The 16,635-nt window shown below is 49.4% G+C and overlaps 1 protein-coding gene across 2 annotated transcripts in view; it reads left to right on the top strand.

Annotated features, from left to right (window-relative positions):
* CRYL1 (crystallin lambda 1) overlaps positions 1-16,129 on the top strand; it is a 131,651-nt gene extending 115,522 nt beyond the window's left edge. For both annotated transcript variants that reach the window (XM_049647348.1, XM_049647347.1), the window contains 3 exons: positions 7,485-7,590; positions 15,137-15,243; positions 15,623-16,129. In XM_049647348.1, the coding sequence (XP_049503305.1) occupies positions 7,485-7,590; positions 15,137-15,243; positions 15,623-15,736 (327 nt within the window). In that variant the 3' untranslated portion in view covers positions 15,737-16,129. The remainder of the gene's footprint in view (positions 1-7,484; positions 7,591-15,136; positions 15,244-15,622) is intronic.
* Positions 16,130-16,635: the final 506 nt, after the last annotated feature.

Here is a 16,635-nt window from a genome sequence, read left to right as displayed (position 1 = left end):
GAGCCCTAATGAAAGGAGAGCTCCCACTCATTTACTTTAGAGACACCTCCAGACCTATTAACAGACAAACATAATGAAAACATCAACCCATACTCCATTTTTTAACAACCTGCTTGGCATGCCTGGATTACTTTAATAGTGTTTAAAGTAAAAGCTTCAATGCTAGTACTTTAACAACCCTTAAAAAAAACTCAACTAAAATGCTCTTACCCTACTTATCGTCGCCATCAGGTAATCAGTCAGGACACATGCTGGATCTCAGCTCCACCAGTGTGAGCTGGAAAGTTAACAGGCAGTGGAATAGAGGGGAGAATGGAGGAGAGAAGGGGGGAGGGGGACCCCAAGAGAAAAAGGTGGAGAAGGGAGGATGCAGGTGACAAATTGTGCAGCCTTGTCACCTGGCCTCCTTCGTGAGGGGCAGGCAGACGCTGGGCAGGAGGCCAGCCTGTGACCGGGGACATGGGAGCAGGAAACTGCTGGAATTGCAAAGGAGGGGCGGGCAGAGACGGGCCTGGGCTGTGCTTCTGGTCCTGGATGGGGCACTTACACTCCTCTGTGTTCACAAACCTCTTTGTGAACACTTTTTCCCCTGAGGACCACTGCCCTTGCACACTTAACGTTTGCACAGAAGGGGGGATTCCTTCTGCTGTGTTTGTTCTCAGGTCAAGTCTCTTCCTTTTCTTTCAGAATCTTTAATACTATTGACGGGGCGCCTGGGTGGCTCAGTCGGTTAAGTGTCCGACTTTGGCTCAGGTCATGACCTTGCAGTTTGTGAGTTTGACCCCAGGTCGGGCTCTGTGCCGACAGCTCAGAGCCTGGAGCCTGCTTCGGATTCTGTGTCTCCTTCTCTCTCTCTGCCCCTCTCCTGCTCTTGCTCTGTCTCTGTCTCTGTCTCAAAGATAAATAACAATTAAAATAAATAAATAAATAAACAAACATTAAAAAAATACTACTGTTTTTCTTCCTGAAAGCATTGTTATAAGCACGGCACAGTAGGAAAAGACACACCAGGGAATTATTACTCCCTGGGGCCTAAAGAGTCCTTCAGCATCCCTTGTATTAGGACAAAGTCTTTCCTGTCTTTCTCTTTCCTGTTTTTTGTTTGGTTCCATTTAAACACTTGAATTTGAAGAATATTCAAAGGGCAAAAATACCACTTACGTTTCCCCTACCCTAAAGCAGTCAACTGCTTTTATTTTTCTGTGTTCCTGTCTAGTTTCTATTAAGAGTACTTCTTGAGTTTCCATTTTTAATGGCTTCCTGACATTTCATTAAAAAATTTTTTTAACGTTCATTCATTTTTCAGAGATGGAGAGAGATAGACTACGAGTGGGGGAAGGGCAGAGGGAGGGAGACACAGAACCGAAGCAGGCTCCAGGCTCCGAGCCGTCGGCACAGAGCCCGACGCGGGGCTCGACCTCACAAACTTACCTGGTTTGTGAGGCGGTAACCTGTCACCACCTACCCGGTATGGTCCGCCTTGTCCCCCTCATCTCCTTTCCCCTGAGCACCCTCTCAGCAGGCTCTGGACACTGGGTGTTTTATGAATCAGCGTCCTATTGCATCAGCCAGATGTGGTGTTCGGTCGGCTCTCCCGCGAGTTAGCAAAATTTGCTCGAGTCATTCTGCAGGAATGTTTATGCCTCGCTTCCAAGAAAACTTGTAGGTTGTGGCAAGAGGCCGAGTAGCTCACAAAGCTGGCTACGAGCCTTTGAGTAGCAGTGGGACCACACTTAGCAGGCTTTTGTTTCTCAGCACTTACAATCTTGCATTTGCCTCGCCTTCTCTCTGGAAGGTTGCTCTGGTGGGGATGGTTAGAGCCAGGTTCGTGTCGCATGAAGGAGAAGTAATGCCTGTCAAAGAGTGTAGAAAACCAAAGTATATACGTGTCTGTGAACGGAGGGAACTAACTCATGGTTCTAGTTCATTTCTCATGAGAAAAACTGTGAACCAGCATGATAGTTCTTAATTTACACTTCAAAATCTGTATTACTTTCTCTAGCAGTCACCAGGACTTGAGTTGGAGGTTTCTAAAAAAAGAGAGTCCAGAACCCCTCGCTCCTACTTGAGTTATTTCCACGTCAGTGAGTATTCTCGTGTAGCCCATCCCCGAAACGTCTTTGCAGGCGGGGAGCTCACTGAGATTTACCTCTGTTCCGTCCTTGCTCTAATTAGAGATTGAGGTGGGCTCTCTTTCTGTAACCCCTGCTCCTTGGCCTCTCTGACCAGAGTCATGGTAAAATAAAAGAAGCCCACTGGCCCCTTCGTGCCCTTTTTTGTTGCTTTTCACTATGACATTTTCCTAAGATAAACCTTTTTTCTGGCTCTTGGTTTTCAGTTGAGACAGTGGATGGAAGCCTCAACAGCTCTGATTGGGAGGGGCAGAAGGACTTGTGCATGACCTAGCGCGGGTTCCTCCGTAGCGTATCTGTGTTCCTGGTGGTGATGGTGGCGGCAGCCAAGTTAAAGCAGTGTTTGCACAAGAAAAACCTGAAAATTCAGGTCTGGGTATGGTGAAAAGTAGAGCAACACAAAACAGAAGAAAAGCAGAAGCTGGAGATTAGTGAAAAAAGAAGTGGACAAGGAAAGATGGCATGAAGAAAAATGAGAAAAGTAAATGAAAGTGAGGGCATGCAAAAAATATGTGAATCCAGTCAAAATTTAATATGATAATGGGACGATCAGAGAGAAGGAAAAATAACTGTGTGTAGCTGCTAATCAGTAGGGGAAGTCGTCCCAGGAGATTCATGCCTCAGTACTGCCAGACCCCTTCTTCTTCCTTGTCCAGAAAACCAGATCACCCTTTGGCCTACGGCGGGCCATTTGATGTGTCTTCTCTCCTTTCCCCGCCTCACAAACAAAGGCTAGATCCAAGCCATCTGAAGGTGAGGACCATGCCTTGAACTTGTGTCCACTGGTGAGGGCCATGTTGGCTGGGCCAGAGTGCCCACATATTCAGTCAAACATAGGCTAGATGTTGCTATAAAGATATTTTGTAAATGTGATTAGTTTAACTTCTATAATCCGTTGGCTTTAAGTACAGGAGATTTTTCTCAATCCCCTGGGAAGGCTTCATCCAATCAATTGAAAGCCCTTAACAGCAGAACTGAGGTTCCCACCCTTAGCTCCTGCTGCAGATTTCAGACGTATCAGCGCCCTCAATCACACAGGCCTGTCCCTCAAAATAAATGTCTTTACATGTATATAACCTATGAGGTCTCTCTCTGGTGGGATCCTGCCTGATGCATCCCCAAAACTTTACTTGTACTTACAGTTTGTATCATGGTATCTTGCGTTTTCTTTCTTTTTTTTTTTTTTTTTAATTTTTTTTTAACGTTTATTTTTTTGGGGAGAGAGAGAGACACAGAGACAGAGTGTGAGCAGAGGAGGGGCAGAGAGAGAGAGGGAGACACAGAATCCGCAGCAGGTTCCAGGCTCCGAGCTGTAGGCACAGAGCCCGACGCGGGGGTCAAACCCATGAACAATGAGATCATGACCTGAACTGAAGTCAGACGCTTAACTGACTGAGCCCCCCAGGTGCTCCTGTGGTTTAATTTTAGAGAAAGAGAGAGGAAAAGAGCAAGCGGGGGGGGGGGGGGGGAGAGAAAATCCCAAGCAGTCTCCACACTCAGCTCAGAGCTGGACACGGGGCTCGGTCCCATGATCCTGAGATCATGTCCTGAGCCGAAATCAAGAATCAGATGCTCAACAGGTTGAGCCCCCCAGGTGCCCGCAAACCAGATTTTAAACTAACAGGGGTCTAGTGTTTGTTGCTCTGTATGAGTTTTTGGAATCTTTCAACCACTCGGGGCTTTTCTTTGTCCGTGTGACTTGAGAATTTCGCCACAGAATGGAGGAAGTGCTGATGGCTGTACTGACGAATGTTCGTTGAGGCACGGACACGCCGGAGTGGGGCAGGCTTTCACTCTTCCAACGGGCGTGCAGCTTACCACCTGTTCCCAAGGAACTGATTGTCAGCTCAGTATGACCAACTCAAGCACCTCTTTCTGCCACTGTGATTATCAGTTGTAATTGTTATTGAGAATATTAGCATCAAGACCACAGATGTCACTAAGGACCCGGGTGGAGTGGAGCTTAACCACAAAATTAAGCACTCTGAGCTGCAAAATGCCCTCGTGTGAACCTTTGGCTCAGTACTGAGTGCAGCTGAATGACTGCTTAGGACCATTTGTTTTCTCTGGTTTCGGCTTCTGGGTAAAGACTCAAACTTAGAGAATCTACCTCAGAAAATCCAGATGGGGCAGAGAGAAGGATTTAGGAAGAGAAGATACTAAAACTCTTTCCCTCTTCCCATTTGTTCAACTAATGAAGAGTAAGTGATGAGACACAGATGGTCATTTTGGAGAACATGTGGGAATTGGAGGAGAGTGTGGCTGCCCCCGCCCCCCGTGTGGTACCATAGTGTGGAGAATCCTTCTAAGGCTTTATTTAGTCGGAGTCACTGTTAGCTCACATACTTACAGATCAAAAATTACTACTCGTGGGTGGCTCACTTTTGGGGTATTTTGAAGCCCTTCAGAAGTCAGCTGAACACAGTATTTAGAGGAAGACAGCAGAGGCGAAAAGCATTGCAAGTGGCAGGTAGCGTCCATATTTGCATCCTTTACAGTCTGAGTGCTGTAGGGACACAGCACTCCTTGTCCCTTGACAAGCACTCCTTGAGGCTGTTTGGGATGTTGACCTGGACCCCGGGGGAGGGCGAAGGAGAGTCTGCAGAGCTCTCGCCTGGCTGCCTTGCACAGCATTCCTGAGCTCACAGGGTGCAGGAATGCTACAGCAAATGCTTTTAGGCAGCCTGGGGAGGGGACCCAAAGCCACCCTTCCGGCCCTGAGAGCTGGGTGAGGAGGGAGAAGAAGGCGGGGGAGTCCTTTCAACAATCGGTTTCTTGACAGTTCCGGACATTACTCTGGACCTTTTGTGTAGCGTTGCCTCCTTGTTGCTGCCCCCTCCCCACTTAAAAGCTTTGCTACCAGAAGCGAAGAGGGGTAAAACTTGTTGGCATTTGAGTAAACTGAATCAGTTAATTTGGTCTCCTTAGCAGTCCAGCTGAACATTTGGTAGGATGATTTCAAACGGATAGGAAACCTGGTGAGACAGCGGGATAGCCCAGCAGACTAGCGGCGCCTTGCAAGGGTGACACCATCAAGTGTTGGAGAGGTTGCCGAGAGCGACGGGGACCCACATACACTGCCGGAGGCAATGAGCACGGGTACAACCCCCCTGGAAAGCACCTAGCATCATCCAGTCGAGTCGAAGCTCTGTGTGCCGTAGGACAGCCGCTCTCCTCTTGGATGCGTGCCCCACGGGCCAGGAACAAGAATGTTCCCAAATATTTGTGAGCAGTAGGTTGGATTAGTAAACTGTGATTTTATATGTCAACAGGGGAGGCCAGACCGCAGCTGCACACAACACAGGTAAAGCTCAAAAGCATCGAGTGGAGTGAAGGAAGCAAGTCACAAAAGAATGCACAGCGTGAGTTTGTTTTGAAGAGGAAGATAGGCAAAACGCATCTCTGCTTCAGGAACATAAACATAGATGGCAAATCTTAAAAGTAGAGAAATAGTTACTACAAAAGTCTGGATGTTTGCCTCCAGGAGGGAGGGAGGAGGACGCAGCCAGGAAGACCAGCATGGTAGTGTTGGCAGGTGGGGGCGAGGTGTGCTTTGTGATTCTTCTCTAAACCACGTGTGTAGGTTCATGCACATCTTTGTTTGTTTACCGCCCCCCCCCCCCCCCCCCCCAAAACTAGATGGAAAGCAGTTCTTTCAAACAGAGTTCCTCAGGCATGCCTGAATGGTACTTGCCCTTCGTGGGTGGCTCTTTTTGGTTCTTTGGCCCCAGCCCCTTTCTGGTCCCTTCCCCAGCACCGCCGTGGTGGTCCAAGCACCCCTAGGGACCTGAGACACCGGTGTTTTCTCCCTCAGCAGCTGATGCAGTGATGGAGGTAGAGGAAACAAATCTGCTTCCTCGCTCAACCTTGTGGGTGACTCTGAAGTCTGGAAAGTAGCGATGTTGCAGAGTCCCTGGAGGAGGAGGAGGAGGAAGGACAGCAGGGCCGGGCTCTAGCCTCCAGTTCCTGAGCGGGGAGAGCCTAGCCCAGACCTCCCGGGGCTGCCTAGAGGCCAAACAAGCCTCCTCCTTGGCCAGAGGGCCTGGCGAAGCCCTGTGATGAAAGCTTTCCTCTGCCACAGGGACATCCTCTCAACAGGACAACAGACAGTCCTTCCAAGGGAAGGACAGGATTTGCTCCAGAGCAAAAGAGGTGGGGTAGGGTGGGCCACTTGTGTGAGCCTGTTCCTGGGGGCCGGGTGGGTGCACGCGCCTGGTGTGCCTCTGGGCGTGTGGGCAGGACTGCGATTTCCGCAGCAGAGCGCTCCGTCCTCCCCTCCGGCTGGGGACTGGGGGCCAGCAAGGCTGCCCAGGGAAGGGGTGTGAGCCATGCAGGCGCACTCGGCGGCTTCTTAACGGAAGGTAGACGTGGCCTAGCTGTCAGGCAGGAGCATCTGTCTTCACTGTGCTCTGTGTGAAAGAAACCAGTCAGGAAAAAGGAACTGGAGACTTCACAGTAATTCTAGCAGTCTGACCAGCAAAGACCCAGGGGCAAATCTGACGGCCTTCCCCCCCCCCCCCCCCCCCCCACCCGCATCTGCCTTCTGACAGCTGAATTGCCCAAGGTGAAGATATCCTGGGATGGAGACTCAACTGGCCGTGGCCTCCTGGATCACGCACGCATGTGCTTATGCGTCCCTGCTCATTCCAAAAGCCGTGAGAGGTCGAGGCTGTGCAAAGAAAGGCCAAGTAACGCAGATGGCCAATCTGACGTCTGACCTGAACGCACGAGAGCTTGCCTCTTGCTTTGCAGTCCACATTTGCAGAAGATTCCGGGGCCCCACCTTGCAAACAACACCGGTTCTAAGCTGCATTTCATCAAAGGATGTCATTTTTATGAACTCATTAAAAGCTGGACAGGGCTGGGCTTGCAGGCGGGCAAAGCTTGGAGGATGACTCTTCAGTTCTTTTCATGGCTCCAGTCTTAGCGTCCAGATCTCAGGCTAATATGTGGAAGGTCCTTCTTGTGCTTTCCCACCAATGCCCTGCTCGCTCTTCTCTCCCTTCCCTTCACCCTGTCCCCTTTCTCCAAAGCTACGAGTGACACATAGCTTTTAGGGTAGGGAACGGAAGACAGTGGAGATTGACGCATAACATGGGAGCTTGATTGCAGCTCTGGAAAAAGCGAGTTGGTATTTGACCCTCTCACAAAATACTCTCTTTTCAGGATCTGTTTATATGTTACAGTTTTGTCACGCAAAACCTGTGAAACACATGTAGAATGAAAATATTATTCTGGAGCTTTGGAGAGTATTTTGGGATTGTGCTCCAAAGGAGTCAGCTTGAAAGTGATGGCAAGAACGTTGTTTCTCCAGAGGACTCATCTGTGTGCTGCCCCATTTTCTCCATTTAGGAAGGAATAGTGTCTCCGAGCGACCTTGACCTTGTCATGTCAGATGGCCTGGGCATGCGGTATGCGTTCATCGGACCCCTAGAAACTATGCATCTCAATGCAGAAGGTACGCTTTGCTTCCGTAGGGGCTAAGATGGGAGTTCTGTGCTGTTTAGCGTTCTTAGGGGTTTTGTAAAGTACAGTTTTGCCTTTTTGTTTTTAAAACAACTGGACAGAAACAGTATCATATGAAGGAGACGGCGGCCAGCCCTGGTAATTCACAGACGGGGGCTGCGACAGATCGTAGTGTCCTGAGATGTCAGTCCACATGGTATCCGTGAACCCCAGGGCTCTGCACGGCAGAGGGCACTCAGGCGGGAAGGAAGAGAAAGACAGATGCGTGTGGTCATGGAGACTTTGCCACGTTACCCAGAAAGTTGTGTTCTCCTGAGAAAGATGATGCGGCTGTTTACAGAGGCAAGGAGAACAGATAGGGAAATGCCGTACGTCTCTCCTGCCTAACTCTGAGCAACTTCTAAATGTGACATTTGGAGCTGGAAGTTTCCCACCAGGAGGCTGGGAAGCCAGGGGGGAGGCGCCTCTGCAGGGGAGGGGGCTGCGCTGGGCACGGGCGGTGCTCAGGCCAGGCCAGTCACCCTGACTTCAGAAGCCGACTGAAGCCGACTTCAGAGGGTCTGGGGAAGTAGGGCCAAGCCCACGATCTAGTGACTCTTAACAGGAAGATAGATTGAGAAAGGTGAGAAGCTTCCAAGAATGAAACTGTCAGCCACACTTCAAGTCAATCAGAAACAAGACGCCATTCAGAAAACAAGCACTGAAACCTACACTAGACTGAAACAAAATAAGTTTAAAATGCTATGAATAAAAATCTAGGCAAATATCACCTAAATGTCATCAGTACCTGCTATCTCTTAGTGTTGAAATTACAGGTAACTTTTATTACCTCTTTGCCTTTCTGTGTTGTTATAGTTTTCATACATAATTATTGCCATGTTATTTTAATATTTATATTATACCTGTAAAACGTATGTAGGGAGAGAAAGGAAGTGTTGTATTTAGCTCCAACGGTCCACACTTAATTGAAATACTGAGAAACTGGAACTTATCCAGAAGAAGGTGAGCGGAGAAGTGTGTGTGTACGTGCGTGGGTGTCTTTTGTGGGCGTGGACGTGGCAGACAGACCGGTTTGGGCTCAGCACATGGCAGGAAGTTTCTAGTTCCTGGGGCTGACGTTGAGGGAGAGGGCCATGCTGCGCATGGTGAATAGAGCAGTTGGGCCTGGTTGCCCACCTGGCAGGATGTTTAGATACTGAGCAGAGATGCCTGTAATGAAGCTGGAAATCAGGAGTCTGTTTGACTGAGGTTTTGTGATTCCACAATGTTTTGGTAATGCTTCAGTTTTCACCACCGTAATTTTTTTTTTATAAGCCTCTAGCTTTTATTTATTTTTTATTTTATTATTTTTTTAATTTTTTTTTTCAATATATGAAATTGATTGTCAAATTGGTTTCCATACAACACCCAGTGCTCATCCCAAAAGGTGCCCTCCTCAATACCCATCACCCACCCTCCCCTCCCTCCCACCCCCCATCAACCCTCAGTTTGTTCTCAGTTTTTTGGAGTCTCTTATGCTTTGGCTCTCTCCCACTCTAACCTCCTTTTTTTTTTCCTTCCCCTCCCCCCTGGGTTTCTGTTAAGTTTCTCAGGATCCACGTAAGAGTGAAACCATACGGTATCTGTCTTTCTCTGTATGGCTTATTTCACTTAGCATCACACTCTCCAGTTCCATCCACGTTGCTACCACCGTAATTAATGAAGTATGACTTCCAGTGAATATGTTGGGGCAGTTTCGCCAGATGTAATCTTGCAGGTGCGCATACGGTGCCTTGCGGGTCGTGCAGATGGGGTTCAATAGCTGACTTGACTCTTCCTTAAATGAGCGTGGTTGAGAGCCGCTGCAGGAACAGGGAACTCTGTCCTAGCACGAGCGTCTTTCTTTTGTGGCAGGAGGACAGTTGAACACAGGAGGATAATGTAAAGAAAGAGGCCTCTTTCTTTAAAAGTGAAACGAGGGGCGCCTGGGTGGCGCAGTCGGTTAAGCGTCCGGCTTCAGCCAGGTCACGATCTCGCGGTCCGTGAGTTCGAGCCCCGCGTCAGGCTCTGGGCTGATGGCTCGGAGCCTGGAGCCTGTTTCCGATTCTGTGTCTCCCTCTCTCTCTGCCCCTCCCCCGTTCATGCTCTGTCTCTCTCTGTCCCAAAAATAAATAAAAAACGTTGAAAAAAAAAAAAAATTTAAAAGTGAAACGAGGGTTTTGAAGTATCATTAAAATAAAGTCTGGGAGAATTTCAAATGCTTTTTCAGCCAGCACCTTAAAGGTGGCAAACATATTTAAACACTTGGCATGCGTATCAACACGGCTTGATAACTGCCATGTTTTTCTCTGTAATTTTCTTTTCTTCAGAATAATAAGATAACTCAGGTATCACGAGAAATCAATAGGGAGACAGCTGAGAACAGCTTTGACTCTCAGACAAATAGAAACAGAAGCCAATGAAACCAGAAACTCAAGAACCAAATAGTGTGGCAGACAGGAAGGAGGCCCGTAACAATTTTTCAAACAAAGCAGATATGATAAGAAAACCTAATTGGCTTAATATGATAATGGTGGACGGATGTAGTTTTCAACTTCAGAGCATTCCAAAGACCAGAGTTAGAGTGTTATAAGATCTGGCTTGTAACCAATGGAAATGTTCATTATTCTTCATAGTGTCATCCAGAATATATCAAGATTGGACGGAGAGGGTTCTTTTTTTCTGATGTCGTTTTCCTAAAGCCAGCATCTCAGGTTAAGGCTGGTTATTAGTCTTAAAGCTACAGTTTATCTAGAAGTGGTAAAAATATTTTAGGATTTGTCTTTAATAGCACCTAAAAAATAGGAGGCCACCTTGCCTATTTTGCCTTTTGGCTGAATTTTAAAAGCCACCCTCAGCAAGGACAGACTCTCTGAAGAGGGGGTCTGGTCAGCGGAGCCAGTCAGCCTGGGTTCCTACCTGATTTCTCAGCTAACTAGCCTAGGGGCACCTGGGTGGCTCAGTCAGTTAAGCATCAGCTCAGGTCATGATCTCGCGGTTTGTGAGTTCGAGCCCCACGTCGGGCTCTGTGCTGACAGCTCAGAGCCTGGAGCCGGCTTCGGATTCTGTGTCTCCCTCTCTCTCTGCCCTTCCCCCGCTAAGCACTCTGACAGTCTTTCTCTCTCAAAAATTAAACAAAACAAAACACCATTAAGCTAACCAGCCTCTTGCAAGCGAGTACCCCCCCCCCAATCAAATGGGCCTGGCAGCAGGGACTCCTTTCAGGGGTGCTGTGAGGATGAAGCCAGATGGAAATGTTTGTCTCGATGGCTGACACAGATGAGGTCCCTTAATCAGTATTCTGCTCATACGGTGTTTTGTCTTGTTTTTTAATTCACTACTCTTCCAGTTTTTTTTTCCCTTTTTAACTCTCCCCAAAAGATTCACAAGTGCATGAGGAAAAAATACAGAATGAATACAGATTAGGGCATTTTTGCAATAGAATAGTGACATCTCCAGACTTCAACCGTTTGGTTGGTTTCTTTGCTAAGCTTTCAGACTACTGGGTCAGCGAAGAGAACTGCCCCATTTGATAGCAGCTTTTTGGGCGCCTCATGACTTGACTTCTACCTGGAGAATGACTGTCTGAGAATCGGCAGGCCCCAGAAATCACCTCCAGTTGAAGCCAATGTTTACCATCCTGCCTTGTAAAATTTCCTGCTGTGTAGAGATGCTTGTCTTTTTTTTTAATTTATTATTTTTTTTTAATTTTTTTTTTTCAACGTTTTTAATTTATTTTTGGGACAGAGAGAGACAGAGCATGAACGGGGGAGGGGCAGAGAGAGAGGGAGACACAGAATCGGAAACAGGCTCCAGGCTCTGAGCCGTCAGCACAGAGCCCCACGCGGGGCTCGAACTCACGGACTGCGAGATCGTGACCTGGCTGAAGTCGGACGCTCAACCGACTGCGCCACCCAGGCGCCCCAAAATTTATTATTTTTTTAATTGAGGTGCTTACTTGCTGGGTTTGGCTCATTTACACAGGGCTGTTAGTTTCAGTGAAACAGGTGAACTGCTGGAGTTAAGGGGCCCCAGGTAGGTTTCTGTCTCCACCCGCCTCCCTGACCTCAGGTGAGGTCTCACTCAGGTGGGAGTTAGATGATGTTGCTCTGTGCTTTGGGGCCTTTTTGATCTTCCTTAATAAGTTCTGTGAAACTCTGCCTCTTAAAAGCAGGTGAATTCACGTAGGTGTGGGTTCATACGTCGGTGCGGGTTCATACGCTGTGTGAAAACCAGACTCCTCTGGTGTGGGTAGCGGTCAGGGCTCTCCAAGAAACTGAACACCCAGAGCCCGTCTCAGTAGCTGCCGCCGCGGGTGACAGTAGGACCGTGTGCCTGCTGGCTGTTGCATAAATGCAAACAGAGGAAGGCGCTCTCTCTCTCCACCCACCTTGGCTTATGTTGAAGGTTCAAGAAAGCACCTTGTCTTGCCCTTGTGGGCTCACAGCTGAAGAATTCCAACTTAGAAAGCAGCAAGCCACGCTGACTCTAATCTCATGAGAATCACGTCTTTCCCCCACTTTTTCTTATTCCATATAAGCATCTCTTAAGAAATCAGGTTCAAAATCCTCTAAAAAGCTAAGCTCGAGAGAGTTTGGGGAAATATATTGTTGAACAGGACAGAGGGCAAGGACGTGGAGGAGAGAAAATACAGGCGAAGGCCCGAGTTCGTAGTAATGTAAGGGAAGGCTGGACTAGAAGGACAGAAGGTGAAATGGTTTCTTTTCCTCCCCATTTCCAGTGAAATTAGTATTATGGGATAATTGCCACGCACCTCCTTTCATAGTGTAGAGAAGCCAAAGTTATTGGTGGAAATGGCGTAAAAACGCTCCTTTTAATACTTGCGTCATAGAAGAGGACAGATTGCAAATAACAGTAGCAATGATCAGTGTCCTGGGACGTTGCAGGTCGTGACTGTAAGTCACCACGAACTTGCATCTTGGGTAAGGGGGCGAGCCCTCCCAGGGGTGTCCAGCTTCTCTGCAGGTGGTGGGGGACGGTCTGCAGGCATGCGCCCTATTCGGTCCTTACCTTCACCACAAACAACGGGGCTGTTTGTCCCAAGAGCCCGAGGGCCTGTTACAGAAAGCATTTTTATATTAGTAAGAGTGAAATTTTCAGTGGTTTCCTGAACAGTACGGAGGAAGTTATGAATTGTGCGACAAGGATTTTTACTATCTTGTATTCTAGTTTGAAGAAATAAATGCCCTTTAAAACGACAGATTTTACAAAAGGGAGAGGGAAAAAAGTTCTAGAAAGCCCTTGGGAGACTAAAATGACTTCGCAGGGACAGGGAAAGGTGAACACTTATTCAGCAGATGTAAAGTAATCCAGACGTGAGGCACAGTATGTGCACTGGGCCCTGTGGGTTACTGCTCACACAGGGTGGGGGGTGGAATTGGCCCCTGAGAGCCTCTGCTTTCATTCCAGGCGGGCAGTCCTCAGCTACAGGAATTTTTCCCGTTTTCTTCTCATTTGGTATCTTTACACCTGACTTGATTCTAGTGTCTCTGCCCCACCAAAAGGAACACACTGTATTCGCGTCTAGATTTTATCACCTTTAGTTCGAGTAAATAAACAAATGGATAAAGTGAAGCAGATATTTAATTTTCAAAAGGAAATAAATGCACGGGTTGTTTTCTGTGTTCCAGAAATGCCATGCCATTCAAGATGGCTAGCCAGTGTAGGACATTTAGGAGCCTCCCTGAATCCCGACTGTCAAGTTATGCTTACGTCAAAGGAAACAAAACTCCTTATTTTTATTCGAAACCCCTTATTTTGCAACGACAGTATCTACCACTTAATTATAGGTGCTAATGTCAGAAAAGTTGGTATGCTTGAAATGTGTACCCTTGAAAACAGCTTCTCTTCTAAGAGCAAATTGGGTTTAACTTTAGCTGTCTGAAAGAGAAAGGAAACCATTTGAGCCAAGATGGACCCCCAGTGAATTGAGGCCTTCACGTCAGTGTAGCCGCACCAAAACCAGACCCCCAAGGAAGCTGTTAAGAGTGTCGGGCGGTGGTCATTTTTATTTGAACTTAATCAGACACACTTTTCGTGGCGTGGGTGGGAGCCACGCTCTGGGATCTCTGCAAAATCCACGGTTGCATCTGTTCCCTTGCTCTGTCTTTCGCCTGACTCGCCGACCACTGAGTCTGGTTCTGGAAAATGTCGGAAATGGGCCAGAGGCGGAATAGCAGGCGGCTCAGCGCCTGGCCTCGGCGGGGCCCGGGCCCGGGAGACGCCTCCCGGTCCACGTACCTGGGACCGGCCTGGGACCTGACGCGTGTCCCGGCGCACGTCCCCGCACCGGCCCGGCCGCAGGTGCCCGCGGGGCGGGGCGCGGGCCGAGCTGGCCGTTTGCCTGCAGCTCGCCGCCACCGCCGCCGCCGCCGCCGGGCAGAGCGCAGAGTGGGTCCCGGCAAGCCCGCCCCGTGTCGGGAGGCCGCGCAGCTTGCCCGGGGCTTCCTCCCGGGGCCCCTCTGCCTCTGACGGGAAATGGCAGCTGCGGCCTCAGCCAGCCCGCGCTGCTTCTCCCTCTCCCCCTCCCCTCCGGGATAAGCCTCTTCTTCCTGGGTTTCTCCACCAGAATCCCAGGGTCGCGTCTTAGCCCCTGAGACCCAGGCTTCCCGAGGGCCCCAGAGCCGCAGGAGCAGGTGCAGAGCAGCGCCGCCAGGGGACAGATGCCGCCCGGGGCTCGGGGTGGCCGGGCGCCCGTCCACTGGCCAGAGCGGAAGCGGGTGCGCCCGCGGAGCCTGCCGCTCAGGTCGATGCAGCCTGTGCCCAAGAACCCGCCACCTTGCAGACTCCCAGCAAAGTGGTAACTAGAACTCAGGGAGTAAGTGCGAGACGAGACGGGGGCGGATTTAGGGAGCGTTGACACCTTTGGTTCTTAGAAAATGAATTCGAGGGGCGCCTGGGGGGCCCAGTCGGTTGAGCGTCCGACTTCGGCTCAGGTCGTGATCTCACGGTCCGTGGGTTCGAGCCCCGCGTCGGGCTCTGTGCTGATGCCTCGGAGCCTGGAGCCCATTTCGGATTCTGTGTCTCCCTCTCTCTGCCCCTCCCCCACTCATGCTCCGTCTCTCTCTGTCTCTCACTGATAACAAATAAACGTCAAAAAAATTTTTTAAATGCATTCGAGCCATTCACAGAAGTAACCTTACAGACACATTGTTGGAGACCTTTTTGGTGACAATGGAACTGAACGTGATATTCTACAAATCAGTGCAGGAGCACAGGCCAACCCAAAAGTCTGTAAGAGGCGCTGACAGAGGCCCGAGGGCCCCGTCACTTTTCAGGGTTTTAAGATCTGATGGAAAGCTTGAATAGTGACATCGGTGAGGACGCTCGTTCCCCGGGGCCAGCTGACTGCGGTGGGCGTCCCCCTGCACCTTTTCTTCATCCACAGGAGGAGGAGAACCTAAGCCTGAGCTAGGGTGAGACCCTCTGAATAGATTTCTTCATTTGGAGTTTTATAGCGTTCTTGCTGATATTGTGGGTTCTTGCTTTCGTGATTTCAGGTATGTTAAGCTACTGTGACAGATACAGTGAAGGCATGAAACATGTCCTAAAGACTTTTGGACCCATTCCAGAGTTTTCCGGGGCCACTGTTGAAAAAGTTAACCAGGTACGTAGACCCCTTGTAGAGACTCGTGCAGGCCGAGAGGAAGCCCTGTGCCACAGGTGAGGTTTTATTTGTAGTCAGGCTTGGCCTTGGATCCTGGTGGTTCCTCACTCCTGACTTGGCGTCCACGGTCCCGTCGCGGTCATGGGAGACCTTAGAGCAGTGTGACCGATGAACTGGTGGCTCATCTGAATGGTCTCAGAGGAGCTGCAGGCCTCTGTGGATTCGGAAAGTTTATGTTAATTGAGGGGTTACTAAGCTGCTTTTGTTTTTAAGAGCAAATGCTCAGTTTGAATAACTAGGAACCGTTACTCTCCTGGTACGTTAGTTCCTCTGCACGCTCTGGGATTTTTTGTCTTGTCTTCTCTCTTCCTATTCCCAGGCCATGTGTCTGAAGGTTCCCGCGGATCCGGAGCATTTAGCTGCCAGACGGCGGTGGAGGGACGAATGTCTTCAGAGACTCGCCAAGCTGAAAAGGCAGATGCCGTCCCAGTAAGAGCTTCCTGTGAAGCCACCGGCCTTCCTTACCGGGAGTCCCGTTCGGTGGAGTCACCAGCACCCAACCCCACCGGTCAGGACCAGTGGGGAGCCGGGCAGTCTTCGTGGAGACCTGGGGCCTGGCCACAGCAGCGGGGCTGATCGCGTCCCCGCCTTGGGTTCCCGGCACACTGGGCCCGAGGGCTGGTCACTCCCCGCCACCTGGGCAAGCAAGAGAGCAAATCGTCTGAGGATCTTCACCTTTTATTTTTAGTGTGATTCCGTATTTTAATCTGTAGCAAAGTATTTTCGTAATTATCGTCAAATCTGCTTCTGAGCACTCCGTGGCCCTGAGGCAACTGCCTTCATTTTGCTAGTGCTTATTCTGAATAAAGGTTTTTGATTGCATAAAGACGTCTTTTTTCTTCCGGTCTTTCTGAGAAAGACCAGTGTTTGATTCTAAAATGATTGACTTATTTCTTAGTGACCATGACGAGTGAGTAAGCAAACACTTTGTCGTGGTGCCTTCGTCAGCCACTCAGTAAAAATCCACCATCTGGGGCCAGTGTTTCCCAAAGTGGATTTACGGTGAGTGCCCTGGGGCTCTATGGTGAGATGTGTTTGGGAAACTCCTCCGACTGCCCCACCCTTGGGCACTCACAGGTCTATAGGACACTAAAGTCTCCAAAATTCTACAGTAGATACAGCTGTTTCACCCAACACTCCATTATCTTCTTTGATGTGGAGTCTTGTTCTAGCACCAGTTCCCCAAGTACTCTAGCAAATAGCAGTCCAAGTACCCCCACCCTGCATGAGGCCAGCACATCACAATAACTTGGATCACAGGATGCCACTGCAGGGCTCCCCGGCAGCTCCCCACCCGGTGACCCTCCAGCCTTTCAAATTCGGGTGACCAGC

The sequence above is a fragment of the Panthera uncia genome, assembly GCF_023721935.1.
Source record: "Panthera uncia isolate 11264 chromosome A1 unlocalized genomic scaffold, Puncia_PCG_1.0 HiC_scaffold_16, whole genome shotgun sequence".
NCBI lineage: Eukaryota > Metazoa > Chordata > Mammalia > Carnivora > Felidae > Panthera > Panthera uncia.
Note: the sequence above shows the minus strand (reverse complement) of the source record. Positions and strands in the feature narration are given on the sequence as shown.